Below are 26263 nucleotides of genomic sequence, written 5' to 3'. Positions count from 1 at the left end.
GGGTGGGTTTTCAAAGTTGCAGAGGTGGTCTCAATATGTAAATCGCGCTTCTAATGATAGCTAAATCAGGTGGAACAAAATAAACCTTGAATTGAAAATAAAAAAGGTAGTTCTGATCCCTGTCCTTACCAAAAAAATGTGTCCGAAAACTCTTCAAGACGTTTAAGTTTTCTGGTTGGCGCTGGTGGATCTTGGCCACTATGTCAGTATTCACTCTTTCAAACTGCCTCAAAAAAGTACGAGCTTAGCAATCGTTTTTAGTGACACGTATACGAACATTCAGCCCTTGTTGATCACAGTAAGGTTAATAACGAAGAGTAAATAAATCTATATCAAGTTTATATATATAGTACTAGAGTACGTAAGGTATTATAGCGTAGCGAGGAACATCGTCGTCTTTGAATTTGTGTTTATAGTAGTTCCGTGTTTCTAATGCGGATATGCTTAAGCTTGTAATGACCCAAATTAGTGTTAAACAAAATTCTTGTTCATAGGGCAACAGAGTGGAATAGATAATTATTTCGTCGAGGTAATGAGGACAGCATACCAATCCAAACAGCCTCCCTGTTGGTAGTGAATATTTAATCAGCTGGGCCAAAATGCAATGGTTTTTATACTGGTCCCAGGATGCTATGCAGAATATCATGAGAGCATAAGTGTTTGGTGTGCTTGGGATGGTGTTCCTGTACAATGATATATTCAGAATTAACAATAGTACGGAATAGAACCATATTCCGACTAAATAATGGGACCAATTCATTCTGGACTTGTTCGTATAACGTAAGACATAAAGGGTCTCATAGAGTCGACGCAGTGAGTGTCCAAAAATTATCCAGACAATTGGGAATTTAGGATAGAAATATAAAGTAATCAATGACAGAAGAGTGGCCAGATAGTAAAAATGGGAAAAATATGCCTTTGGAACCGTAAACTTCTTGATTCTCTCTAATATACTAGAAAATTTTGTATCATTGTTGGGCTGGTAGGTTTTACCATATTGCAGGAATTCTGGTAGGCAACTTTTGGCCATGAAAAGTGAGCATATTCCAATCAAAAAGGATAGTCTGTAGGCATGTATGATGCATTGTATTAACCGGTCTTTATTAGAATACATTGGTGATCTCTACGTTTCATCCAGATCGGTTTACCAGCAAATCTATCGTTATCCTGTAATTTCAATTTTTCATCTTTTTCAAAGTGTCCTTGATTTCTCATTTTGTAAAGAGAGGGAAGAATGCAATACTAGATATTACAATGGAATCATACTCCTTTCATCAGCAGATTGTGAAATCTAGGGGGAAGAGCTTTCTTTATTCGCACATCGACAACTACCCTACTTTGGAAAATGGCTATCCAAATGCAGCTAACTGCCATTCATTTGGAAAAACACGTCAATTTGAGAGGAATATTAATTGGCTTATATAAAACCGATATGTACTGCGTTACCTAAATTATGAATTAATGTGTAAGATAGAAATGGTTGGGTAGGGGAACATGGAATCGATAGGCGAAATGATGCTTCTATCGATCGTTCCAGAATTTATATAACAAATTTGCATATTTTTGCATTTCCTCCACTGAGACCAATAACTTGAAATCGCATAGTACTAGGAACTGCAATTCCAGATGATTCAACTCTTGCAGTGAAATCCCTCCAACCTTGGCGTATCGAGAGTTACTGTAAAAAAAATCGCTTAGAAATTTTGTGCAAATCGTGATGCCAGTTATGAGTAATCTATGAATGTTCCCAGAGTCCATACCGAACATTTGCTTTGTATGGGCATTTCGGTCAGAAAAGTGCCCATACTTTTTGGAGATCCTATCAAAATATACAAGCAAAGAAAGAAAGATGTCATTTGTGGTGGGACAGTATTTTTGGATTCTTTCCAAATATTGGACCACGGAGATCTCAGGAACGCTCTTCCCGTAAAAGGCCAGGATTGGAGCCAGGAGTTCATCTTGGTTATCTTTCGATACTTGTTGTGAAATCTCTGCATATTCATCGTTTGCAGTTACTATTCTGTTTAGTAGTGCACTTATCATTTGTATGAGTTCATCTGTGGAGAAATCTGCTATGTTCAAGACATTTTCTTGGTTTCCTCCAGCTGTTTTGGCGTCTAGGTCATGGCTGTTCGATTCTAATTCTAAGGACTTCTTTATTGCTTGTACAGGGAGACAATCTAGTAGAGACTTTGAAGAGAAAGGGCTCTCCAAACTCGGATTGGCGGAAGCTTTAGATACCAAACTACTATTGTTACTGGAAAACGGATCGGTCTTGAAACTGTGTGAGTGTGGCTCGAGTATCGGATCGCGTCTATTGCCCGTTGGTATATTTATAGGCGACGTTGTGGCTCTTCGTGGTGGTGAATTTAACTCCATACTCTCTATCTAGTTTTCTCTAATCAAGCAGTAGTTTGCTTTGGTTCGGTTCAGTTTTGTTTACAGATGTTAGCTTCTTTTAACTTTTAAGCTACCAATTGGTGAACTGTATATGAATAATGTAGATTTATTTTCTATATATAGGAGGCGGAGAAGATGAATCTACGCTTGTGTATCCCTTGCTTTGTTTACACTCCTTTAGACCCATCGCAAGATACCGAGATTCCGAAACCGGCCTCAAAACTCCTAGAAATTACTAAAAAAGAAGCTGGTATTACACAACATGCTGCGCCCGCAAACTCAATCGCAGCCGCTCCTGCAGTACAACTAAGAACTATCGCATAGATACTGAAAGCATTGGTTTGGGAGGAGCTACACTGCTGTTTGCTTGGTGCTATCTTTGCCGGTGAAGTATCCTATCTCTCTATTCTTGTGTGTGCTTCCAATGGCGGAGGTGCGATTCCGCCGCTGTCGCTTAGCCAAAAAAAACATACCGCATAGGTCCCTGATATATATAAATACATGCCTAAATATCTCTTCGATAGAAACTTAGACCAAGTCCCTTGATAAACCGCGTGAGATTTACAGTCAAGCTACCACACGCACGCACTATATCCCGAAATCAACAGTAATGTTTCTAAGAAATTCCATTTTGAGGACTACTCCAACCTTAAAGAGAGGTATAACAACCTTAACCCCTGTCAGCACCAAGCTGGCTCCACCTGCTGCGGCCTCTTATTCTCAGGCCATGAAGGCGAACAGCTTCGTGTACGTGTCTGGTCAAATCCCATATACCGCTGCAAACAAGCCCGTCCAAGGTTCTATCTCTGACAAGGCGGAACAAGTTTTCCAAAATGTCAAAAATATCTTAGCTGAAAGTAACTCTTCTTTGGACAACATCGTCAAAGTCAACGTATTCTTGGCTGACATGAAAAACTTTGCCGAATTCAATTCAGTGTACGCCAAGTACTTTCACACTCATAAGCCTGCAAGATCCTGTGTCGGTGTTGCTTCCTTACCATTGAACGTTGATTTGGAAATGGAAGTTATTGCGGTTGAGAAGAATTGAAGGCTCAAATTTCCTCGCCCCTTTTCCCATTACGACACAAACGAATGTACTATTTAAATATGCTCGTAGCATTCATTATCGTATATAAAACATAGTTTACGTAGATTCAAGATCTGATAGTCATCATTGTAGAAAAACGGAAAGGCCAATTTGGTATACTTGCCAAAACTTTCCGAAGTAGTGTATGTAAAACAATGCAGCATGTTTTTCTTGTGTAGCGTAACGTCCAGTATGGGATAAGTGAAGACCACATTTTCCTTTTGTACGTGAAGTGTACGGGTCCATCTCTCTATGATGTGGTGTGTAGGTGGCGTCTCTTCCATATTTTTCTTTTACATTTTCCATTCACTCCCGCAAAATTGCTGCTTGCCGCGCGCCGGTTCGTGGATGTCTTCTGTGGAAGGACACTTCTTCCCTGGGCGGGGACAGCCTTCATCTGCAAAGGAAGGCCACATCTTCCTAGGGAGAGGGCCTTGACCATTTCCTTAGTCTCTCCCCCCCCAACAGCAGTCGAGCTTACCATCCTACCAGGGTGGTACCGCAACAAGCTCCTTCTGGCGCCGTTTCTTCAAACTTGGTAGGTAGGTAGGTTTGGAATGTTTCAACGGCATTTCACGTAAAATTGATGAATCTACTAGTTGTTAGTAGTGAAGTATAGTATAAACGTCAGTGGTTTTATTAATTTACTTTAATTTTAATTTTCTTCGATTGAAACTCAGAATAGATTAGCAACTAACAACCCTAAAAATGGCTCAACGTGTTACTTTCAGAAGAAGAAATCCATGTATGTAATTGAATGATATTTTAAATTTTTTATTAAGGAACTTATTATGGACATTTTATTATGCCAGCGCAACGTTATGAGGGGCAACAAATAGAATACAAAGAAGGCACACTATTTCGGCAGAAAGCAACTAAGCAACGACATTTCGATACTGTTGAAAGAATTATGAAAGAACATTTAGATCATCGTAAGAATGTCACAGGATATCGATTAGCAACAACGAACAGCACCTGTCTAATGTGGATGCCAAGATGTTGGTTTCGTGTATGTGGAAAATGATAAGCCAGTTGAAATCAAAGACGAACATGGGATGTACTCCAAAGTCAGACAAGCAAAAGCAAGGTATAACAACCATTACCGGATCTTTATCTGGGTGCCACACTATTTCCAGTCAAGTTCTTCAATCATTAAATCATGAATATATGTGTTTTACTAACAAATAGAAAAACTTTCCTTTTCCTTATTTCATATAGACAACACCCGTTCTAACAAAATCAAGGTTGTTAAGACCCCAGGTGGTATCTTGCGTGCCCAACACGTTAAGAAGTTAGCTACTAGACCAAAGTGTGGTGACTGTGGTTCTGCTCTACAAGGTATCTCCACTTTGAGACCAAGACAATACGCTACTGTCTCCAAGACCCATAAGACTGTTTCCAGAGCTTACGGTGGTTCCAGATGTGCCAACTGTGTCAAGGAAAGAATCGTCAGAGCTTTCTTGATTGAAGAACAAAAGATTGTTAAGAAGGTCGTCAAGGAACAAACTGAGGCCGCTAAGAAGTCTGAAAAGAAGGCTAAGAAATAAATTTAAATAAGCATTTCTTTTATAGTTAACTTAACTTCTCGTCCTACCAAAATACACTTTTATAGTAAGATATAAAACAAAAAACAAAGATTGGATCTCTATTTTTTTCCATTGATACAATTTACTTCGCGCGCATCCTGTTTACTATGCAGAACCTAGGTAAAGAAAAAATGAAAAGAAAAAGGAATTGGACATTATATCAATTTAAATTTATTCGTATTTTATAAGTATTATATTATATTATTAAGTCATGCAGATATAAAATTATACAATTGGTTGGAAATGGGGGGATCATACATTTTTTATTTTCATTCTAGCGTAGTATTTTTATCAAAAATGAAGAAAAAGAGAAATTACCATTTCAACAAGTCATCCTTAGCATATAAGTAGTCATCAAAGATCAATTCGACTTCATCGGTTTCGGCATCGTATTTGCCGACTCTGATGGATTCGTGGTTCTTGACAATAATGTCACAACCCTTTTCCACCAAGAAGTCCAAATCGAAAGTGGTAGCGATACCAACAATCTTACAGCCAGCGGCTTTACCGGCGGCAATACCAGCTGGAGCATCTTCAAAGACAACGACCTTGGACTTTGATGGGTCTTGTTCGTTGATTGGGAAACCCAAACCGTTTCTACCCTTCAAGTATGGTTCTGGGTGAGGCTTACCTTGTTTGACGTCATTGGCGGTGATGAAGTATTCTGGTCTCTTGATTTTCAAGATGTCGAACCATTTCTTGGCCATGTCACGGGTACCAGAGGTGGCAACAGCCCATTTTTCCTTTGGCAAGGCGTTCAAAGCGTTACACAACTTGACGGCGCCTGGAACTTCAATAGAGTGTTCACCGTACTTTTCTGGGATTTCACCTTCTAGCTTGTTGACGTACTCTTCATCAGCAAAGTCTGGAGCGAACTTAGCAATGGCATCGTAGGTTCTCCAACCGTGGGAGATATGGATGACATGTTCGGCATCGAAGTAAGGCTTGTCCTTACCGAAGTCTCTCCAGAAAGCAGCAATAGCAGGTTGGGAGATGATAATGGTACCGTCAACATCGAATAGGGCGGCGTTGATTTTCAAGGACAAAGGTTTAGTGGTCAAAGGCATGATTGTATGTATGTTTGCTTTTGGTGTTCTTAAAACCTTTAAGATATTGAAACGTCTCATAAAAAAAAATGGAAGAGAAGAAAATTGACGATCAAGAAACCAGTTACGAAAGATTTATATACATTATCGATTGAGAGAAAAAGTACGAGATGACAACATGGGCAAAAAGGAACGTAAGAGATTAACAGAGTAAGAAAAGAAAAAAAGGAAAAAAGAAAAGAGAAAAAGAAAAGAGGAACTCGCACATCATCAAAGGTCAAGGTGGTCAAAATCAAAAGAAGACAAAGGAAAAGGTGAGTGAGAAATAATAAAAGATCACATAACAATAATTAACAGCCTTAGAAGAATTATGGTGTTGATAATGATAGCATGAGTAGCGGTGATGGTGATGATGATGATGATTCCCATAAGAAAACCGGACAATGAGAATTTTACGATTACCAGGCGCACGCAGGTGCGGTGCGCGCGCGAAAAATGTCACCGATTTTTCTGTTTGTCTCACTACTGGTGCGTGGCGGGGTAAGACCCAAGTGGCCCGAACAAGCATGGTCCTGGTGAGGGCCATGCCATACCATGCTATGCCGTGGACTGAGACATTGATGTTTTGCATTTGTTCTTCTTTCTTTTGACCCTGTGACGTGTTCTGCAAAAGTCCCAGTCACGAAAATGAAAAAGAAACGTGCTCGGGCCTTGCACCCAGACCACACGTCTTCCACTCTCTTGAGGGGCAGCGAGCTTCCGCACCCACACATACACACATGTAGAGAGCCGCGCCTCCTATTCCGTAGTGAGTGATATCATTTTGTACGCTAATTTTCGGGCGTGTGGCGCAAGCAACTTTCCTTTTGTTTCCAGTGATGTTTAAATTGACACTACGGGTGCTTTGAGCGATGGTTTCACAGTCTCTGGGGGACCCGCAAAAAAAATTAGGGGAATGGAAGTATATTCTTTACTTCATTTTTCAAGCTTGTTCGGCTTCTTTTGTGTGTGCGTATTATGCTATAGTTGTGGATATTGGTCTTCGCTTGTGCGTTTTTCAAATGGTTTCCACACTTACTTGACGATCAGGTGAACGAGGTTTCTTCTCATTCTTGTTTGCTCTAATATTTTCCATTGCTGGTCTTGGTTTCCAGTCCAGCTGGCTGATATAAGAGTGTTTGCTGTCTCTCCCTACAACAAACTTGCTTGAGAATGACTTTCGAACCACACTACAGTGCTAAATCGGCCGCTTCTGCCAGTGCCTTTATTGCCCGTTCTGCAAATGAAATTCCATCGACGAACACAAATACTCCTTCAAAGAGAAGAATATATTCACACTCAAAGGGCACCTCCATAAGGATCGATAATCTCCCTCCGGGCAAGACCTGGGCTCAGGTCAAGTACTTGGTTGGAGGGATTATACACCATAGCAACATCTTACAGGTGAAAATGTTGCCTCCAATGACCTCTATGATTCCTCCCTTCATTACCTTCCAGAGTTGCATCGTCATTTTGAAAAGCTCCGTAGACAAAGAGTCCCTGGAAAACTTACTGCTCACTTTGAACACCTACCAATGGGACTATCACGATTTGTTTGTTTATTTGTTGCCATACACTAATGATTCTTTGCAAGTGCGATATTCAGAGCCGAATGATAATTTCAACGACGTCGGGAGTGCTACTGATGAAACTAATAGATCGATGTCTCCCCGGTTTGTAAATCGCGTCTCATCCGTTACACCGCAACCAACCTCCGCTTCCACGCCATCTTCTCAATATTTCAATTTTTCACCTGAACTGGGCCTGCGAAAGAATGAAAACATAACGCCACTCCCCACGCCTGTTCCAATGACGGTCAGTGTACCGGCTCTTGCTCCCCCACCTCATGGACCATTCCCAACTTCAATGCTTCCTATCATGGGCGCTCCCCCAGGAGCGCTACCTAATATGCAAATGCCCTACCAAAACACACTACCCCCATCAAGTGCAGCGGCGGCCGGTGGTCCGCTTGCCTCTCCCACACATTATCCTCGTCGTCGGCATTTCTATCACCAGAATCAAAGTCAGTTTCAAAAATATATGCAGAGTAACCTCAGAAATCCCGATATTGGCACATGCCCCCATTCCTCTCAGCAACACCACATCCCTTCAAGAAATAATAAGATGAACCCATCTTATAACGAAATATCTGCACTTTACAACTTGAACATGGCATCGAATACCGATGGCAACAACAATAATGTTACCACTGATACGAATGGCGGTGACCGCGCCCTTGAAATGAAGAGTGGCGGATCCATTCCTCCTTCACAAACGCAAATCAACCACAAAAGACTAAAGCATATTTTCAATGAGAAAAGCTTTAGGAAGCAAATGACAAATAGAGGTATGTGGCAGTTAAAAATCATAAATTTTCCTCCCTATATACCTATAGAATTCTTAGAAAAATTATCTGAGTCTGATTTCAATGAATTGGTGGATCAGGGGAAGTACACAGTTGTTGAAATCAAAGAGAAGGGACAATTGGAAAAATTTGGAAGACTAAGATGGACAGTATTAAAAGATTTTATAAAATTGAAATGTCCCAAGCTATTGAGATTACAAGAAAGACAATTTTTGCGACAACAAGACGAAGTTTCTTTACTCAACGAATCTATGGACACGTTGAAGATATCGGAAGGTGATAATTCCAACGGGAGCTCAAATAGCGGCGCGTACATGAATGGTGGTTCTCGATCATCAATCAATAACACAAGAGAATTCTACGTGGGGGTTTATGAAGATCACGAAGAGGCAGCCTTGTTGAAGCTTGAGTTACCAGACGACCAACTGAAAGAATTCAATGAACACCTGCAAAATACTTCGACACTCAGTGGAAATGCCTCTGCTCCAGAAGAGAATAATGATACAAAATACTTCAAAGTTAGCACTATCGTGTATAATGCTATTGTCGGGTTCCACGATAAAGAACTGTCAGATCTTACATTCGAATCCCTACAAGATCAGGAATACTCACTGGGGTATAAGATTCATGTCATGGAACTGCCGCCATTTGACGAAGACGAATTCGAAAATCAGCAACAGCATTACTGAGGTTCGAATGGGAGGATATTATTATTTCTATCTTACATAGGTATGTACGCGAATTGAAAGGAGGAGGAAAAAAAATGGGAATGTGTGTAAAGCAAATAAATATGTACGCAGAGAATCTCTTCTGTATTCTTATTACAGTAAAGGCTGGAAAACCGGCTGGGGTAAGTTCCCATTTTGAAAGGAATTTTTATTCTTTGTAACGTATGGTGCGGGTACAGAATCATTTTGGTCATTATTGTTTGTGTTGATGGTGCTGGCGTTAGTGCTGGTATTCAGAGTAGTATTAGTGTTATCTTCATTCATTGGCGATTTGGATATTCTATTAATGATGTTATCAAAGGCGGTTAAGCTTGATTTTTTGGAATCGTCATTTTCGGGCGACACTAGTGGTATGGAAGGTATGGGAGGGTTTTCTCCCAGGCATGACATTTTGGGTAGTGTGATGGGCACTGGTATTTTAGCGTCTTGTTTTGGAAGAGCAGAAATGTCTTTGATAACAAGATGAATTTCACTTGTGGAAAAAGAATCAAATATTCTTGCCAAAGTTTCATCGTTTAATAGGTTATCGTTATGAAGGATGCCAAAATTTTTGTCCTTGTTGATAATATTGAATAAATTCTTACAATTTTCCAGAATCTCAGAAACCGTCGGTGGGCCATTGCTCAACTGATGGAAAGTGAACGCTTGTTCATGATCATTGAATCTAATTATCACTCTGCGATTAACATCTTTATTTGCAGATTGAGGCTTCATCGGTAGTGTGGTTAATAACGTGGCTCTATTCGATAGAGTGTTATTATTCGTCATCACGTCACTTGGCACGGCAGGATGGCTCCTCTTCACTCTCTTGTGAGGTGTGGATGCCGAAGCTGACGCACAGGAGCTGGCCAAAGGATATTGAACCATGACGATATGATGAATGATTTCGCTCAAGGGATAAAGAGTCGGGTCGAATCCGAAATCCTTAACAATACCACCTATGACCAGGTACAGTAGTCGCAATTGTACCTGGGCTGCAGGGAAATGAGATAAGTTATGTCTTGTAGCAGAGCCGAACAATCTTTGAGACAGTAGGGCCAAATTTTCAGGGGAGCAGGTCTTGGAAGTAATATACTTCATCGACGAAGAGACCAAGTTGGAGAAAAATCTTTCAATGACAAATGCGATGGACATTCGGATGGACATTTCACCGAGGATCTCCAGATTCGCGTACAGGTCGATGGAACCTGCAGCCTGCGAAATGTCTTGACAAGTTCTTGATCTTTGGATTTGTAGCAGCAATTTTTCCCTCAGGAAAAAGGGCACTGTGGAATCTATCGGCATGTTGGTGGCAATGTTGGGTTGGTGGCCGAGTGAAGATGTGGCAAAATGAGACAAGTTTGGGCCGGTATATGGGTCCTTGAGAGCCTGTTCCGACAGGGGTACAACGTTTGTAACGAGGTCGTGGACCAGCATGGTGACTATATCGTTATATTTTTGCTGGGTCGAGGTAAGCGATGGGGACGGATCATTTTGGTCGTTCACGTTTGGCAGAATTGTTTCGTTGTTGTTCTGAAAACTCATAAGAGGTTGAAATTTGTTCGAAAATTGAAAATCTGTGGTATGATTGGAAGAAGGTAGGAATTCCGAATGGGAATGTTGGTAAATGGACGGAGAGATCTCGTCATCAGAAGTGGAATTTGACGAGATGCTGTTGGTACCGTTGGCTATGCTTAGAGCGTAGCGTTTTTTTGACCGTTTTCTGTTTCTTCTCACGGATTGCACAGCAGCGGTAACCAACTTCTCGAACTCTTTGGAGCAACTTACAGGGTATCCGAACTCGGTTCTCAATATTGTAGCAATCTGCTTTATGTTTTGATCTTGTTCGCTTGCCTTATATTGGCTTAGTTGAAATTTATCTATCAGCTCCAGTCTTCTGCTTGAAAACTGTTTCCATTTTTTCTCGTCGTTGAAATTCAGCAATTCTCTAATCTTGTGAGTAGCTCCATTCCCAGAAAACTTGTTTATCCTATACTGGGTGAAAGTTGGAGGACCGTTCATATGTGAGGGATATAGAAGATAAAAAGATAGATAGAGAAAAAAAAGTTTATAATGATAACTAACTAGGGAAAAGAAGGAAGTAGGAGAGGGAATGCGGATGAGTTTATGCTAAGATGCGATGGGGAGATAGAAAAGAGAGAAGAAAAGAAAGAAAAGAAGAAGAAGAAGAAGAAGAAGAAGAAGAACTAGAGGAGGGAAAAAACGATAATAGTATTTGTATGGTCAGGAAACCAGATGAGAACTGAACTGAACTACTCTGACTCAGAAACGCTATATCACCCACGCTAGTGCCGAAGATCCAAAACGCAAGAATCAGCGACAAGAGCGCATTGATTTATACTAAAAAAAGAGAAGACGATGATAGAGAGATTTCAGGGAAACATATGGCTCACACTTATGTTGAAGAAGGAAGAGCGAAGCAAATGAAAATCTGTCACAAAACGCACAGTGCACAAACGTAAGCCCACTCAGTTGGGCAGCTCCAGTTCTAATCCTGCTGCCTAGTACGGAAAAAAAGGAAAAAAAAAAAAGATAAAAAGAAAGGAAGCGTTCCCCGAGGGGCGCAGAATTCAGGGCAAAAAAACGTGGAATCGGTCAAAAGTCATAGTCACCCACGGAAATGTGGCGGGCGGTTCCGTGGCAGCTACCCGCCCGCGGCTATTCTCAGGGAAGTTGTACTTGTTGTTCCGACATTCCGCGGAAAAAACGCGATTGCTTAACCCCGGTCCCCGCAAGACTCGCCTCTGTCTGCATAATGAATGACTCTTGTGTCGTGTTGTCCGCGGCTTTCTTCTTTTTCGGTCTCCGGACCGCGCAACCAGCGCACACGGATATTAGCGGATCTCACCGAAAAGGAGACTCCTCGATCTTCGTGAAAACAAGATGGCGGAGATTATCCTGCGAACCGAGCCCTTAGGGGTAACCCCGGAAGAGCTGGTTGTGGGTGCATAGTTTTTTCAACTCGCGTGAGGCTGTGGAAGACGGAACGAATGAATACCAAGAATATGCAGAAAGCGATAGCTGGGGGGAGAAGAAAGAAAAAAATTAACGACACCAGCAGGATTTGAACCAGCGCGGGCAGAGCCCAACAGATTTCAAGTCTGTCGCCTTAACCACTCGGCCATAGTGCCTAAAATTATAACAAATTGTAATTCCGGGATTGCCGTCCGTACGTGTAGTGTAACTACATAGATATGCCTCTCCAGTCATCGTTCCAATCGGTAGACGAGGATGCGCGGCTATACGGCTGAACGACGAAGCCAAAGGGGAGAATTTACGAACGCGGGGTTGGTAAACATCATGGTGGCGCTGACGCAGTGGTTGGGGTATTGTTCATTCTTTTTCTGCTTTTTGCCTGCACACTGGCACAGCTTGGTCGTTGTTCGCAGATCGTATATAAGCGTCTTCTGGGTTTAATTCCGTACTGCACTCATCCATCTTTTGAAAACACTGAGGTGCAAAAACATTAACGCATATTATATAACAAACTACTCTCTAAGCTGACAATGACTAAAAAGGATAAAAAAGTAAAGGGACCTAAGATGTCCACCGTCACTACCAAAAGCGGCGAGTCTCTGAAGGTTTTTGAGGACTTGCACGATTTTGAAACTTATCTGAAGGGCGAAACGGAGGACCAGGAGTTCGACCACGTTCACTGCCAATTGAAGTACTATCCGCCATTTGTGTTGCACGATGCGCATGACGATCCAGAAAAGATCAAAGAAACCGCCAATTCGCACTCCAAGAAGTTTGTTCGCCATCTGCACCAGCATGTTGAAAAGCACTTGCTCAAGGACATCAAGACCGCAATTAACAAACCTGAATTGAAATTTCATGACAAAAAAAAACAGGAGTCGTTTGACAAGATTGTTTGGAACTACGGCGAAGAAACGGAGTTGAACGCCAAGAAATTTAAGGTTTGCGTTGAAGTCGTGTGTAAGCACGATGGTGCGATGGTCGATGTTGACTACAAGACGGAACCCGTGCAGCCACTAATCTGAATGTGCAGAACTATCTTTTTACGAATTTACGAATCTTTTATGAATTAATGAAATTTTTTTACAAGGAAAGGAAAAAGGGTTATATATATGTATATATTTGTGTGTAAACTTGAGGTGTACATAGCCGTATCTATATTTGCGTAACCATTTTTTTATGTTTTGTACACACATCGCGACTTTTTTTAAGACATTGAAATTATACACGCTTTCCGCTATCATTGGCACTTCACATTCCAGCATACTTTCTCGGTATGAAAAGTATAACGAAGAGGACTTGAAAATAAACAATGCATACTGCTTTTTTTTTCCATTTCTTGTCTTCTTACTTCGCTCATTGAATCTCTCTTCTGTTCTACTGTGTGCGCCCTTACGAAAAAATTATGCATATCTGGAAAAGAAAGAAAATGAGATGGTATACAGCTGAAGCATCGATTTATAGAATGAAACCTTGAAAGTTACTCAAAACTTCAGCCCCGATGAGTTACAATCTATCCAAGTATCCTGATGATGTGTCGAGGCTTTTCAGACCAAAGCCTCCTTTGCCTTACAAGAAACCAACAGATTATCCGTATGCGAAAAGGCAAACAAACCCAAATATTACCGGTGTTTCCAATTTATTATCAACATCCTTGAAACACTACATGGAAGAACATCCCCAAGGTACCCCCAACAACCATCTACAAAAATACGAGGATGTCAAAGTTTCCAAGATCAAAAACTCTCATTTGATAGACCGGAAATTACAAAGCTGGAATCCGAATGCGGACCCTCATATTAGGGACACAGATCCCTACAGAACGATATTTATTGGGAGATTACCATACGATCTCAACGAAATTGAACTGCAAAAGCATTTTGTTAGGTTTGGCGAGATTGAGAAGATTAGAATAGTCAAGGACAAGATCACCCAGCAAAGTAGAGGATATGCCTTCATAGTGTTCAAAGACCCAATCAGCAGCAAAATGGCATTCAAGGAAATCGGAGTGCACAGGGGTATCCAGATCAAAGACAAGCTCTGCATAGTCGATATAGAAAGAGGCAGAACCGTCAAGTACTTCAAGCCAAGAAGATTGGGCGGCGGCCTCGGGGGCAGGGGCTACTCTCACGGGGATAGCAGACTGCCAGAAAGGTTTGCAAGCTCAGGCGCTGCCACTGTCATGGACAGAAACTACTCTCTCAGACCACCACGCATGGAACCATCTTCTTCTGCGTACATTTCCGAGAGATACACTGGTTCCACGTCAGAAACAAGATATCAAGGTCACAGGCCTCTGCTCGCCGCCTCCACTGCCATTCCTGCTGTTGCCTCGGTATATAAATCCAGAAATTCGCGGACTAGAGAGTCTCAACCAGTTGCCAAGGAAGTGCCAGACTACTGAAATGTTGATTATTGCTTGTTTCTTTTTGATTACCCGCTACAGCAGTTATTTCGCACGATTTTTTCCTTTCTTGGGTTTGCCCCTATAACAAAATAAGAGGGAAAACCAGATTCTGACCCAGAGCTGTTTGAGTACGGGAAGCCACAGAGGATATATATTGTAGGACACGCAAACGACGTAAACAATGGAAGCCGACTGGAGGAGAATTGACATCGATGCATTTGACCCGGAGAGCGGTAGGCTGACCGCTGCTGACCTGGTACCACCATATGAAGTGACTGTCACATCACAAGAATTACAACCCCGAATGAATCAATTGCGTTCGCTGGCCGCAAGCGGAGACTCTGTGGGAGCCGTTCAATTGCTCACAACCGATCCTCCATACAGTGCGGATGCTGCAACAAAGGAACAGTATCTTGGGAGTGTGCTTGAAGCATTGACACAAGTCAGACAAGCCGATATTGGTAATGTGATCAAGACTTTGAGCGATTCGCAGAAGGACGTACTGGTGAAGTACCTATATAAGGGTATGTCTATACCCCAGGGCCAGAAACAAGGGGGGATCCTACTTGCTTGGTTGGAAAAAATTACCCAAGTCAGTGGCGTCACACCTATTGTTCACTATATATCGGATAGAAGAACCGTATGATACGCTGCCAATACAACGTATAATATGCAAATATATCTTACCTATATACAATAATCTTAAGGATCTCATTCGTAATCGACTTTCAAATCCAGGTGGTTCATAGTATTATCTGATACAGCTTTTTTTTGAATTTTTCAAGAATGGATTATATTTTGGCGAGGTTGAAATTAGCTCTGATTTTGAAAAGTTCAGTTTGCTACGCAAGGCAAAGCATTAATGGGTCGATTTTGCACAAGCAAGGAAAACACGTACGCACTACAATAAAAGTATGAGTGACTCTAAGATTGGCAACGCGGCCAACAAAAAGCATGAGGTGGAGCAAGCTGCAGCTGAAAACCCCATTGGTGGACTAGATAAAACTCCTAAAAGACCAAGGGAAGAAGGTGAGAATAAACAGGAAGAAGAAGCAGGCGACAGATCGGAACCACTAAATGGTGATGATAGGGACAAGAGGGGCGAAGAGAAGAAAGAGCAAGAATCATCGCACAAAAAGGCCAAGACTGACGATGAAAATGCTGCAGATACTGGTAAAGTAGAAGATGACAAAAAGAAGGACAAATTCGTATTTGGTGCGGCATCTAAATTTGGAAGTGGGTTTGGCGTTGCCCAGAAAGACACCAAAGACGAGAAAACCACCCGCATAAGTACTGCTTCTTTATCGGCTTCTGAGAATACTACAAAGAAGCCATTTGCATTTGGCTCAGGCCTATCGTTCGGCAGTGGTTTCAGCATATTGAAGAATAAAACCGACGACAACGCTGACAATGAAAAGAAATTCATTGACGACAGGGATAAAGTCAGTAGCGGGCCTGAACCGCTGGAAAAGGCCTCAGAAGAACCAAAAGACACGCCCAAGCCTCTCAAATTGCAAAAGCAGGAAATCAAGTCTGGCGAGGAGTCCGAAGAGTGCATATATCAAGTAAATGCTAAACTGTACCAACTTTCCAAGATAGAAGAAGGCTGGAAGGAAAGAGGTGTTGGTGTCATCAAAATCAATAAAAGTAAACAGGATAACGAAAAAACGCGTATAGTTATGAGATCCCGTGGTATCTTGAAAGTCATTTTGAATATCCAATTGGTTAAGGGATTCACCGTGCAAAAGGGCTTCACAGGTTCTTTGCAGAGCGAGAAATTCATAAGATTATTAGGGGTCGACAATAACGGCGACCCTGCGCAATATGCTATAAAGACTGGCAAGAAGGAGACCACAGATGAACTGTATAACACTATAGTCAAGTCTGTTCCTAAGTAAGTAATGAAAATAATAATAAAATAACAATAAAATACATTGAAATAAAAAAACAAATCAATCTTGCTTAACAAATGCTATGCTACAAATGGTCGCACCCTGAACACCGCCGAACTGGAAAACTGGGTATTTTATTGCTTTCCACGGTTTCAATTTTTCCGTCTGCATGATCTCTATCAGCTCATCCTGCGTGAAGTTACAAGACGTGATCAAAAAAATACCATCTTTCCTCAAAATTTTTTCCACCACTTCGGCATATACATCGACCACGTCAAGTTTGCCATTGATCTTCATGCCGCTTAATGAAATGGCATCCAAGGTCCCCTTATCCAGCACAACATCGAATTTGCCCGGGTTCCAACCAGAATTGAAGATGTCCGCCTGCTGGAAGCTGATGAAATCCTCCACGCCGGTCGCCTCAGCTATGTTAGTGGCCAGCTTGACACTTTCTTCAGAATAGTCTATTCCGACCAGTTTGCCCTGGAATTCCGTCTCGTGCAGTTCGAACAGCAAATGACCGTTTCCTGTGCCCAGGTCCACGACAGACGCGTCCTCAGTGATTCTGTACGCACCGATATTGTCCACCAAGAAATCGATCATCTTTTGTTCCGCATCACTGTCGCTAAACCAGCAGTCCCCGGTATCTTGCGGATTTCGCCTAAAATTCTCCAACTCCAAGGCATACAGTTCGTCCCAGTATTTCTTCGTACCCAGTTTGGAGGTGCTCAAATCTGCCGTGTCCTGCATCTACTCTATTTCCCCGCACTAGTCCGGTTCACGTTATCGTCCTCGAGAACTGAGCTCATCGATTTTTTTTCAGTTTCTTTCATGAACCAATCTTTTTGCGCATTTTTATTCCGAACGCCGCGGGGCGGGCCGGCGGCCCCTTTCAAAGTAAAGCTGGCATCACTCTGCCCAAAACTTGTATATAACAGGCTGGCGGCGCATAAAGGGCAGACCAGAACGCAGCTATAAGGGCCCAAGGATGACTAAAGTTGATTTTTGGCCAACGCTAAAGGATGCATACGAACCACTCTACCCCCAACAACTGGAGATCCTGCGCCAGCAAGTGGTTTCTGAGGGTGGCTCCACGGCAACTATCCAGTCAAGATTCAACTACTCCTGGGGGTTGATCAAGTCCACTGACGTAAATGACGAAAGGCTCGGCGTGAAGATCCTCACGGACATCTACAAGGAGGCCGAATCCCGTAGACGGGAATGCTTATACTACTTGACTATCGGCTGCTACAAGCTGGGAGAATACTCCATGGCAAAGCGATATGTGGATACGCTGTATGAGCATGAGCGGAACAACAAGCAGGTGGGTGCGTTGAAGAGCATGGTGGAGGATAAGATCCAGAGAGAAACGCTGAAGGGCGTCGTCGTCGCTGGAGGCGTCCTGGCCGGCGCTGTCGCCATTACTAGTTTCTTTTTAAGAAACAAAAGGAGGTAAAGGCCACATACGTACGTACATAAGAAAAATTTACACACCCTCACGCACGCGTAAACATATACCATATAATATCCAGCCTGAGAAAAAAAGAAAATGCCTATTGAGGTCTACATCTGCAAAAGAGGAAGTCCTCGTTCTTGGCTGCTACTTTTCCCAAAGTAGTAAAAAAAGCCCAATTATCTTCCTGCGGTTGTCACAGCAACATGGCGTGCCGTTTGTTCTTTTGTTCTCTTTTTTTTTTTCGCGGTTGTCGCAGCAACGGCACCTGACCGCTGCTCAAAGGGGCAAAAACCCGGTTGCCATGGCGAAGGCCAAACGACAGGATGAGAAAGAACAATGGTCTATTGTTTCATTGTGATATTGCATCGTGCAACGTCGACGCGTTTCGTTTTTCGTGTCAAGGTTCTTTTTATTGTTTCGTGTTCTGCTGCAAACGTATATAAACTCACTGCATTTGCCTTCTTTTGCCTTCTTCGTTGCCTTTCTCTCTTCTCATTTCTGGGTTATAATAAATAGGACAAGCAAGAAACAGCAACAGCAACAGCTCATATTACACCGCTATACACATGTACGTTATTAAAAGAGACGGCCGCAAAGAGCCTGTGCAATTTGATAAAATCACTTCCCGTATCACCCGTTTATCATACGGGCTAGATCCCAACCGTATCGATGCCGTTAAGGTGACGCAACGTATCATATCGGGTGTCTACTCCGGTGTGACGACCGTTGAACTGGACAACTTGGCTGCTGAAACCTGTGCTTACATGACCACTGTGCACCCCGATTATGCCACTTTGGCTGCCAGGGTTGCCATCTCTAACTTACATAAGCAGACGACAAAGCAGTTTTCGAAAGTCATTGAAGACCTGCACGACTGGGTTAACCCTGCGACTGGGAAGCTCGCTCCTATGATTTCGGATGAAGTCTATAATATTGTCATGGAAAACAAAGATACCTTAAATTCGGCCATCGTGTACGACAGAGACTTCAAGTATACCTATTTTGGGTTCAAGACTTTGGAACGTTCGTACCTGCTAAGACTGAATGGTGAAGTGGCCGAACGTCCGCAACACTTGGTCATGCGTGTGGCCCTAGGTATTCACGGTAGCGATATCGAGTCGGTGCTGAAGACTTATAACTTGATGTCCTTGAGATATTTCACTCACGCCTCCCCCACTTTATTTAATGCCGGTACGCCACACCCTCAAATGTCGTCCTGTTTCCTGATTGCCATGAAGGATGATTCCATTGAAGGTATTTACGACACTTTGAAAGAATGCGCTATGATTTCCAAGACTGCAGGTGGTGTTGGTCTTCATATCAACAACATCCGTTCCACTGGTTCGTATATTGCTGGTACCAATGGTACTTCAAATGGGTTGATTCCCATGATTCGTGTCTTTAACAACACTGCCCGTTACGTGGATCAAGGTGGTAACAAGAGACCCGGTGCATTTGCCCTTTTCTTGGAACCATGGCACGCAGATATTTTCGACTTTGTCGATATCAGAAAAACCCATGGTAAAGAAGAAATTCGTGCAAGAGATCTGTTCCCCGCTCTATGGATTCCTGATCTTTTCATGAAGCGTGTCCAAGAAGACGGTCCTTGGACTTTGTTTTCGCCCAGTTCTGCTCCAGGTTTAGACGATGTTTGGGGTGATGAATTCGAAGAGCTATATACGCGTTACGAAAGAGAAGGTCGTGGTAAAACTATCACCGCCCAAAAGCTGTGGTACGCCATCTTACAATCACAAACAGAAACAGGTACACCTTTTATGGTGTACAAGGATGCATGCAACAGAAAGACAAACCAACAAAACTTGGGGACTATCAAATCGTCTAATTTGTGCTGTGAAATCGTCGAGTATTCCTCTCCAGAAGAAACTGCTGTTTGTAATCTAGCGTCTATTGCCCTACCTGCATTTGTTGAAGTTGCCGAAGACGGTAAGACTGCAACTTATAATTTTCAAAGCTTACATGATATTGCTAAAGTCATTACTCATAACTTAAACAGGGTTATTGACCGTAATTATTATCCAGTGCCTGAGGCTAGAAACTCTAATATGAGACATAGGCCTATTGCTTTGGGGGTTCAAGGTTTGGCCGATACTTATATGATGTTGCGTTTACCATTTGAATGTGATGAGGCTCAAACCCTAAACAAACAGATTTTCGAAACCATTTACCATGCTACCCTTGAAGCCTCCTGTGAATTGGCCCAAAAAGAGGGCAAATATTCTACTTTCGAAGGCTCTCCTTCCTCTAAGGGTATTTTACAATTCGATATGTGGAATGCTAAGCCATTTGGTATGTGGGATTGGGAAACCTTGAAAAAGGACATTGTCAAGCATGGTTTAAGAAACTCCTTAACAATGGCCCCAATGCCAACTGCTTCAACCTCCCAAATCCTTGGGTACAATGAATGTTTCGAGCCAGTGACTTCAAACATGTACTCTCGTCGTGTCTTATCCGGTGAATTCCAAGTCGTTAATCCATACTTATTGCGTGATTTAGTCGACCTGGGCATCTGGGATGACAGTATGAAGCAATATTTGATTACACAAAATGGTTCTATTAAGGATTTGCCAAATGTTCCACAAGATTTGAAAGAATTATACAAGACTGTTTGGGAAATTTCTCAAAAGACCATCATCAACATGGCTGCTGATCGTTCGATCTACATTGATCAATCTCATTCTTTGAATCTTTTCTTGCAATCACCATCAATGGGTAAAATTACTAGTATGCATTTCTATGGTTGGAAGAAGGGTTTGAAAACCGGTATGTATTATTTAAGGACACAAGCCGCCTCTGCTGCTATTCAATTTACTATTGATCAGGATGTTGCCGATCAAGCCGCTACACACATTGCATCTACCGCAGAATTAGATCGTCCCGTTTATATTCCAACTGGTGCGAAATTCACTGATAAAGTTGCATTAACGCCTGCCGAAAACTCGGATAAGGAAACGTCGCCAGTTCCATCCGAACCATCTTCAGTCTCTAGTGCTATGTCAAACATGAAACTAGAAGAAGGAATTACCCCTGCGGTCCCAACAGAAACAATTAAAGAGGAATCCAATGGCAAGAAATGTGACATTTACAACGAAAAGGTCATTGCTTGTCAAGCCCCCACCCCAGAAGCCTGTGAATCATGCTCCGGTTGATTTCTCAAATCAAACACTTTCCCTTTGTTCATCCCCGATGGGGGTTTCTCCGTTAGTATATATCAAGACCCCATTATATAAAATCATTCAAACATATACACAATCATGTACGCTAATTAAAAACTGTATTCCTTTTTCAAGTTTTTCCATTGTATTCTATAAATAATTCTCAGGTTTGCCGTCGCAAAAAAAAAACTCTGGGGTGTGAAAGAAAAGATCGAAAAATCGTGAAGAGTGTCAATATCATTACGTTATATTGAATTACATAAATATCAAAGATGCAGTTCAATCTTTTAAACTTGTATGAGATAGATCAATCAGTACAAAATTGAATGGGCGTACATTTTGACGATAATGCTAATACAACTTGGGAAGCTGCAGATACTATTCCTTTGAGTGATTCCGAGGGACATCGTCATGGAACTGAGTCTATACGGTTGCAGGACTTTTCGAACGCAGATGTGGAAAGTATGCTTGAGAATGAAGAGGGCGAAAACAATAGGTCAGAATGGCTTCTTTTGAAGAGGAAAAACCCCATACAAAAATTCATTGAAAGAGTTTGGAATGGCCCTGTTGAACCTAGTGACGAACCACCTAAGTTTCCCAATCGGTGGAACTGGCTGAAGAAGATAGATGATTTTCCACGAACTTCATTCAAATATAAGGTGCCGAGCAATTTTGTACGGTTATTACTGCTAATTGCATACTTCTGCTTTTGGATGCGTATTTTTTATTTCCTCATATACCCCTATCTCATAAAGCCACCTTATTTTCATCCAAATGATGGCTCCGAAAAGATTCCCATCTTGTCTCTAAGTTGCAATTCCTATTTAAACTGGGAAGGCACCAATAACGATTGCGGCCTTAATGCCCAAAACTGCGGGCCATTTTATGATAAAGAATACTTTATTAGATGCCCAGCACTATGTGATAGAGGTGGGTGGACATACTCGGCTATTGCCGTTGGGAACAGAAGAGTCAAGTATACGGGATATGAAATTGGCGGAGGTGCCTTGTTTAGTGAAGAAGATCCAATGGCTGTGTCCTATCCTTATAGAAGTGACTCCTTTCCATGTGCATCCGCGGTGCATGCAGGTGTTATTTCTCCATTCTATGGCGGCTGCACTAAAGTTTCAATGCAAGGAGCTCAGAATTCTTTCCCATCAAGAAAGGGGATGTATAATACTGGCTTTTCAGTGGCGTTTAGTTCTTTCTTTCCTGGTTCGTATTCATTTAGGGATATCCAGAATGGTATATTGTCCGGCTGTTACGACCCACGAGCAGCTGTGGTGGTATTGAATATCCTTTTTGGGCTACCCATATTTTATTTGTATGATAGTATTTACGGGTACTGGATAAACACAATAGTAGGCTATTGGACACTTGTATTATCTCTAGACCCGCCTTTATTAACGGATGCGCACGATCCAGCGAGTGTGTATGAGCTTTTCAGCGTAGGTTTCCAACGACTTTTACCTTTGTGTTTTGTTCTATATGTTGTTTGGAAGAGCGCCGTGAAGAGGACACTAGAAAATGGATCTCCCTTAGCAAAAGTGATTCTATGGTACCCCACATTCTGGCTAGGCATCTCGAATAATGTCACTTTTGACCGATTGCCTGTTGACAGGCTTACTGCCGAGGATTTGAAGCAACAAGCCGGAGCATTGACCGCTGTCGGTTCTATTGCCGCTACAATTCTCACATGTGCAATTGTACAGGCCTATTCACTTTGGAAATCGGGGAGATTCAAAAAGTTTTTCAAAATATATATATGTTTTATTGGTGGATTGGTAGCGTTGGGATCTTTGCCAGGACTGAATTTGAGGATACATCATTACATTTTGGGTTCCATATTAGTTCCAGGATGCGCGACCAGAGGTTCATCAGCATATTTGTTTCAAGGTATTTTAGTTGGATTAATCCTATCTGGTGTAGCAAGATGGGATTTTGCAAGTATAGTCGAGACAGATACGGCCCTGTTAAGAGGGGAGGCAGGTGCCTCCTTGAAGCCACCCATAGTAGAATTCAACCGTAATCAAAATCACTCTCTGTCATGGCACTTAAATGCAACTGATCCAGTAATTGACCAAACAGGGAATATAGATGGATTTTCATTACTTTTGAATGACGTGGAGGTGTATGTAGGCAAAAACGACACAGTCAGTATCGACACTCTTCGGATGGAAAATCCAGAACTCACCAGAATGATGAACGATGCTCTTGATGCCTCCAACGGAACGATAGACTTGTATTTGAGGGTGGCTCGCGCTTCTGTACGATCTTCAACAAACAGGGGCGACTACACGAATGCCGGAGTATTACAATGGCCAGATGGTATATGGCAGAAGCCAGAGCCTGGCGTTTCCTAACCGAAAATTATATATATATACGTATTACGCATAGAATGGACCCATATATTGATAGATTCCATTTATCACGGCGTCATTTTGTCTTGTACGCCGCTAGCCTTTTTCGACCAGCCGAGCTCTTGAAACTTGGAATTGGAGAATAAGAAAAACATGCCCTAATGCCAGGCAAAGAGGATGTACAAAATAGTTCCATGTAGGAGAAGAAAACGTAACATTGGACCCGGAAACATTCAAACAATTCAATAAGTGACTACTAAGATGTCGTCAGATCCCTTGCAGCAAGTTTGCGATCTAATAAAGGGAGATCTGTCACTTGAAAGGGTACGAGATATTAAGGAACAATTATTGAAGGAAAAATCTGTAGTGGAATACCAATTGTATAAAGAATCAGACAAGTACTATGGTGAAGTCGAAGAATCTCTCAAATTGTTAAACTTATCCAAAAATTCGGTCACCTCAATTAAACAACAAATCAATGAAATTAACAGGTTTGGCAATGATAATCGATTTGCAATTAATCGTTATGATATACTTTTCCAAGCCACCAAACTATATGAAACAATCAACACCACGTCCTCAATTTACGATCGAATATATAACTTTGTTGCATTGATGGAACATGTAGAAAGATTGTTAGTGGCAGAACTAGCGGAGGATGCCTTAGAGACTGGCTGTCCCCATCTCTTGGAAATTCATTTCCTATTAACCTCAGCACGAGACTTTCAAGAACAAGTTGTGATCATGGCAAAGGAAGCGACTGAAGATGCACAACGTACAGTCATGAAGCTCTTTTCAAGACTTTCAGGGATAACATCAAAATTTGACAAGTTGCTGGATGGGTTAACTTATGACATTGTGGAGATGGCAAGGGCCGAACAAATATCGCTAGCAATTCGTCTTTTCAAAATTTACGACTTAGAGGAGAGGGAGGATTTGAGGATTGAAGCTATTAGAAACATTATCAAGAAGAGGGAGATTGAAATTGAAAAATCTTCGATAAAAAAACTTCCAAATAGCAAAAATACTGCAAGATTACAAGAGGAAAAACCCACGGTTATAGAATATCCAACAAACAAAGGACTTTACCAAGAAATAATGAGCGGGACAATCTCGACAAGGACAGCGGCCCGTGGTTACAAACATTTTTTGATAAATGGTATAAATAATTCCATTTCTGAAATGTTCGAGGAAATGAAAGAAAAATATGTTGGCGAACAAAAATTTAACGTCCTTGATAACATGGACTGGATTTTCAACGAGTTGATTATTGTAAAGGAACATATTGCCAATTGCTGTCCTCCACATTGGAACATATTTGACGTATACTTCAGTCAGTACTATAAGGAGCTGCATTCTTTGATTACAGATCTTGTTGAATCCGAGCCCGAGACCATTATTATCCTTGATATTTTGGCATTTGATAAGACATTCCAAGATACTTTGAAGCAAGATTTTGGCTTTGCCAAGACTGAAGTCAAATCAGTCATCGGCGATGAAGAAAAGGAAACCCTATTCAAAGACTATTTGAATTTGATAGTTGTTAAGATGACTGAATGGATTGGTAATTTGGAGAAAGCAGAATTTGATGTATTCTTGGAACGAAGCACGCCACCTCACTCTGATTCAGATGGACTGCTTTTCCTTGACGGGACCAAGACCTGTTTTCAGATGTTTACGCAACAAGTGGAAGTAGCAGCAGGTACTAACCAGGCAAAAATACTTGTTGGTGTGGTTGAAAGGTTCAGTGATCTGTTAACGAAGAGACAGAAAAACTGGATTTCCAAGATAAGTGGAGAAATAAAAAAACAAATCAATTACAATCACAAATATGACATAGATCCGGAGAGTATAACTCCGGAAGATGAATGCCCAGGAGGCTTAGTGGAATATTTAATTGCAGTTTCAAACGATCAAATGAAAGCTGCGGACTATGCTGTTGCCATCTCATCCAAATACGGTAAACTTGTTTCCAAAGTCTATGAGAAGCAAATTTCAAACCATTTAGAAGGCACCTTAGATGGATTTGCTGAAGTTGCCCAATGCAGCTCTTTAGGCTTAATCACATTGATGTTTGACGATTTGAGAAAACCCTACCAAGAAATTTTCAGCAAGAGTTGGTATATGGGGAGTCAAGCACAGCAGATTGCAGATACACTGGACGAGTATCTATTGGATATTAAACCTCAGATGAACTCTGTATTATTTGTCAACTTTATAGATAATGTTATTGGAGAAACAATTACAAAATTTCTGAATGCTCTATCGTTTGAGCATTCATTTAAAAGCAAAAATAATAAGTTTTTAGAGGCAATGAAGAGGGATTTCGAGATATTTTATCAACTTTTTGTCAAAGTTCTGGATGGTAACGAAAGTAAGGATGCCTTAATCACGCAGAATTTTACCGTCATGGAGTTTTTCATGGATCTAAGCTGTGAGCCAGTTGACAGCATATTGGATATTTGGCAAAAATATCTTGAGGTTTACTGGGATTCACGTATAGATTTACTTGTAGGAATATTGAGGTGCAGAAAGGATGTGAGCAGCTCAGAAAGAAAGAAGATCGTCCAACAAGCCACGGAAATGTTACATGAATACCGCCGTAATATGGAAGCCAATGGCGTTGATCGCGAGCCCACTTTGATGAGACGGTTTGTGTTAGAATTTGAGAAGTAGCAAAAATAGAATGATAGAAGAAGGAAAAAATCGCTAGTTATATATGCTGCACTATATATATGCCCCCGATTC

General features: G+C 41.6%; 17 protein-coding genes and 1 non-coding gene across 18 annotated transcripts; 11 read left to right on the top strand and 7 right to left on the bottom strand.

Moving 5' to 3' along the window:
- Positions 1–352: 352 nt before the first annotated feature.
- DFG10 (putative polyprenol reductase) lies at positions 353–1114 on the bottom strand (the record flags this gene model as incomplete). Its single annotated transcript, XM_056228728.1, has 1 exon — positions 353–1114. One exon carries the CDS (start codon positions 1112–1114, stop codon positions 353–355), a length of 762 nt encoding a protein of 253 aa, XP_056088420.1.
- A 407-nt stretch (positions 1115–1521) lies between these two features.
- Positions 1522–2379, bottom strand: PCL7 (Pcl7p; the record flags this gene model as incomplete). Its single annotated transcript, XM_056228727.1, has 1 exon — positions 1522–2379. The coding sequence occupies one exon, from the start codon at positions 2377–2379 to the stop codon at positions 1522–1524; it is 858 nt and encodes a 285-aa protein (XP_056088419.1).
- Positions 2380–3010: 631 nt separating this feature from the next.
- MMF1 (isoleucine biosynthesis protein MMF1) lies at positions 3011–3448 on the top strand (the record flags this gene model as incomplete). The annotated part of the gene is made up of 1 exon (XM_056228725.1): positions 3011–3448. One exon carries the CDS (start codon positions 3011–3013, stop codon positions 3446–3448), a length of 438 nt encoding a protein of 145 aa, XP_056088418.1.
- A 747-nt stretch (positions 3449–4195) lies between these two features.
- Positions 4196–5034, top strand: RPL34B (60S ribosomal protein eL34; the record flags this gene model as incomplete). Its single annotated transcript, XM_056228724.1, has 2 exons — positions 4196–4232; positions 4706–5034. The coding sequence occupies 2 exons, from the start codon at positions 4196–4198 to the stop codon at positions 5032–5034; spliced, it is 366 nt and encodes a 121-aa protein (XP_056088417.1).
- A 353-nt stretch (positions 5035–5387) lies between these two features.
- Positions 5388–6140, bottom strand: GPP1 (glycerol-1-phosphatase RHR2; the record flags this gene model as incomplete). Its single annotated transcript, XM_056228723.1, has 1 exon — positions 5388–6140. The coding sequence occupies one exon, from the start codon at positions 6138–6140 to the stop codon at positions 5388–5390; it is 753 nt and encodes a 250-aa protein (XP_056088416.1).
- A 271-nt stretch (positions 6141–6411) lies between these two features.
- SKDI09G1090 (uncharacterized protein) lies at positions 6412–6705 on the bottom strand (the record flags this gene model as incomplete). The annotated part of the gene is made up of 1 exon (XM_056228722.1): positions 6412–6705. The coding sequence occupies one exon, from the start codon at positions 6703–6705 to the stop codon at positions 6412–6414; it is 294 nt and encodes a 97-aa protein (XP_056088415.1).
- Positions 6706–7331: 626 nt separating this feature from the next.
- SKDI09G1080 (uncharacterized protein) lies at positions 7332–9212 on the top strand (the record flags this gene model as incomplete). The annotated part of the gene is made up of 1 exon (XM_056228721.1): positions 7332–9212. One exon carries the CDS (start codon positions 7332–7334, stop codon positions 9210–9212), a length of 1881 nt encoding a protein of 626 aa, XP_056088414.1.
- A 132-nt stretch (positions 9213–9344) lies between these two features.
- VHR1 (Vhr1p) lies at positions 9345–11252 on the bottom strand (the record flags this gene model as incomplete). Its single annotated transcript, XM_056228720.1, has 1 exon — positions 9345–11252. One exon carries the CDS (start codon positions 11250–11252, stop codon positions 9345–9347), a length of 1908 nt encoding a protein of 635 aa, XP_056088413.1.
- A 1048-nt stretch (positions 11253–12300) lies between these two features.
- Skdi_9.trna5S lies at positions 12301–12382 on the bottom strand. The gene has a single exon. It is a non-coding gene; the product is annotated as a tRNA-Ser (tRNA).
- Positions 12383–12757: 375 nt separating this feature from the next.
- RGI2 (Rgi2p) lies at positions 12758–13252 on the top strand (the record flags this gene model as incomplete). Its single annotated transcript, XM_056228719.1, has 1 exon — positions 12758–13252. The coding sequence occupies one exon, from the start codon at positions 12758–12760 to the stop codon at positions 13250–13252; it is 495 nt and encodes a 164-aa protein (XP_056088412.1).
- Positions 13253–13728: 476 nt separating this feature from the next.
- SNP1 (U1 snRNP complex subunit SNP1) lies at positions 13729–14631 on the top strand (the record flags this gene model as incomplete). Its single annotated transcript, XM_056228718.1, has 1 exon — positions 13729–14631. The coding sequence occupies one exon, from the start codon at positions 13729–13731 to the stop codon at positions 14629–14631; it is 903 nt and encodes a 300-aa protein (XP_056088411.1).
- Positions 14632–14815: 184 nt separating this feature from the next.
- ARC15 (Arc15p) lies at positions 14816–15280 on the top strand (the record flags this gene model as incomplete). Its single annotated transcript, XM_056228717.1, has 1 exon — positions 14816–15280. The coding sequence occupies one exon, from the start codon at positions 14816–14818 to the stop codon at positions 15278–15280; it is 465 nt and encodes a 154-aa protein (XP_056088410.1).
- Positions 15281–15548: 268 nt separating this feature from the next.
- Positions 15549–16532, top strand: YRB2 (Yrb2p; the record flags this gene model as incomplete). Its single annotated transcript, XM_056228716.1, has 1 exon — positions 15549–16532. One exon carries the CDS (start codon positions 15549–15551, stop codon positions 16530–16532), a length of 984 nt encoding a protein of 327 aa, XP_056088409.1.
- Positions 16533–16586: 54 nt separating this feature from the next.
- Positions 16587–17276, bottom strand: EFM4 (Efm4p; the record flags this gene model as incomplete). The annotated part of the gene is made up of 1 exon (XM_056228713.1): positions 16587–17276. The coding sequence occupies one exon, from the start codon at positions 17274–17276 to the stop codon at positions 16587–16589; it is 690 nt and encodes a 229-aa protein (XP_056088408.1).
- Positions 17277–17514: 238 nt separating this feature from the next.
- On the top strand, positions 17515–17982 carry FIS1 (Fis1p; the record flags this gene model as incomplete). The annotated part of the gene is made up of 1 exon (XM_056228712.1): positions 17515–17982. One exon carries the CDS (start codon positions 17515–17517, stop codon positions 17980–17982), a length of 468 nt encoding a protein of 155 aa, XP_056088407.1.
- Positions 17983–18548: 566 nt separating this feature from the next.
- On the top strand, positions 18549–21149 carry RNR3 (ribonucleotide-diphosphate reductase subunit RNR3; the record flags this gene model as incomplete). The annotated part of the gene is made up of 1 exon (XM_056228711.1): positions 18549–21149. One exon carries the CDS (start codon positions 18549–18551, stop codon positions 21147–21149), a length of 2601 nt encoding a protein of 866 aa, XP_056088406.1.
- A 332-nt stretch (positions 21150–21481) lies between these two features.
- Positions 21482–23518, top strand: SKDI09G0990 (uncharacterized protein; the record flags this gene model as incomplete). The annotated part of the gene is made up of 1 exon (XM_056228710.1): positions 21482–23518. The coding sequence occupies one exon, from the start codon at positions 21482–21484 to the stop codon at positions 23516–23518; it is 2037 nt and encodes a 678-aa protein (XP_056088405.1).
- A 258-nt stretch (positions 23519–23776) lies between these two features.
- Positions 23777–26191, top strand: SEC6 (SNARE-binding exocyst subunit SEC6; the record flags this gene model as incomplete). The annotated part of the gene is made up of 1 exon (XM_056228709.1): positions 23777–26191. One exon carries the CDS (start codon positions 23777–23779, stop codon positions 26189–26191), a length of 2415 nt encoding a protein of 804 aa, XP_056088404.1.
- Positions 26192–26263: the final 72 nt, after the last annotated feature.

Source organism: Saccharomyces kudriavzevii (genome assembly GCF_947243775.1).
Source record: "Saccharomyces kudriavzevii IFO 1802 strain IFO1802 genome assembly, chromosome: 9".
NCBI classification, from domain to species: domain Eukaryota; kingdom Fungi; phylum Ascomycota; class Saccharomycetes; order Saccharomycetales; family Saccharomycetaceae; genus Saccharomyces; species Saccharomyces kudriavzevii.
The sequence above is the reverse complement of the archived record's forward strand: the minus strand, read 5'-3'. Positions and strand labels throughout refer to the sequence as shown.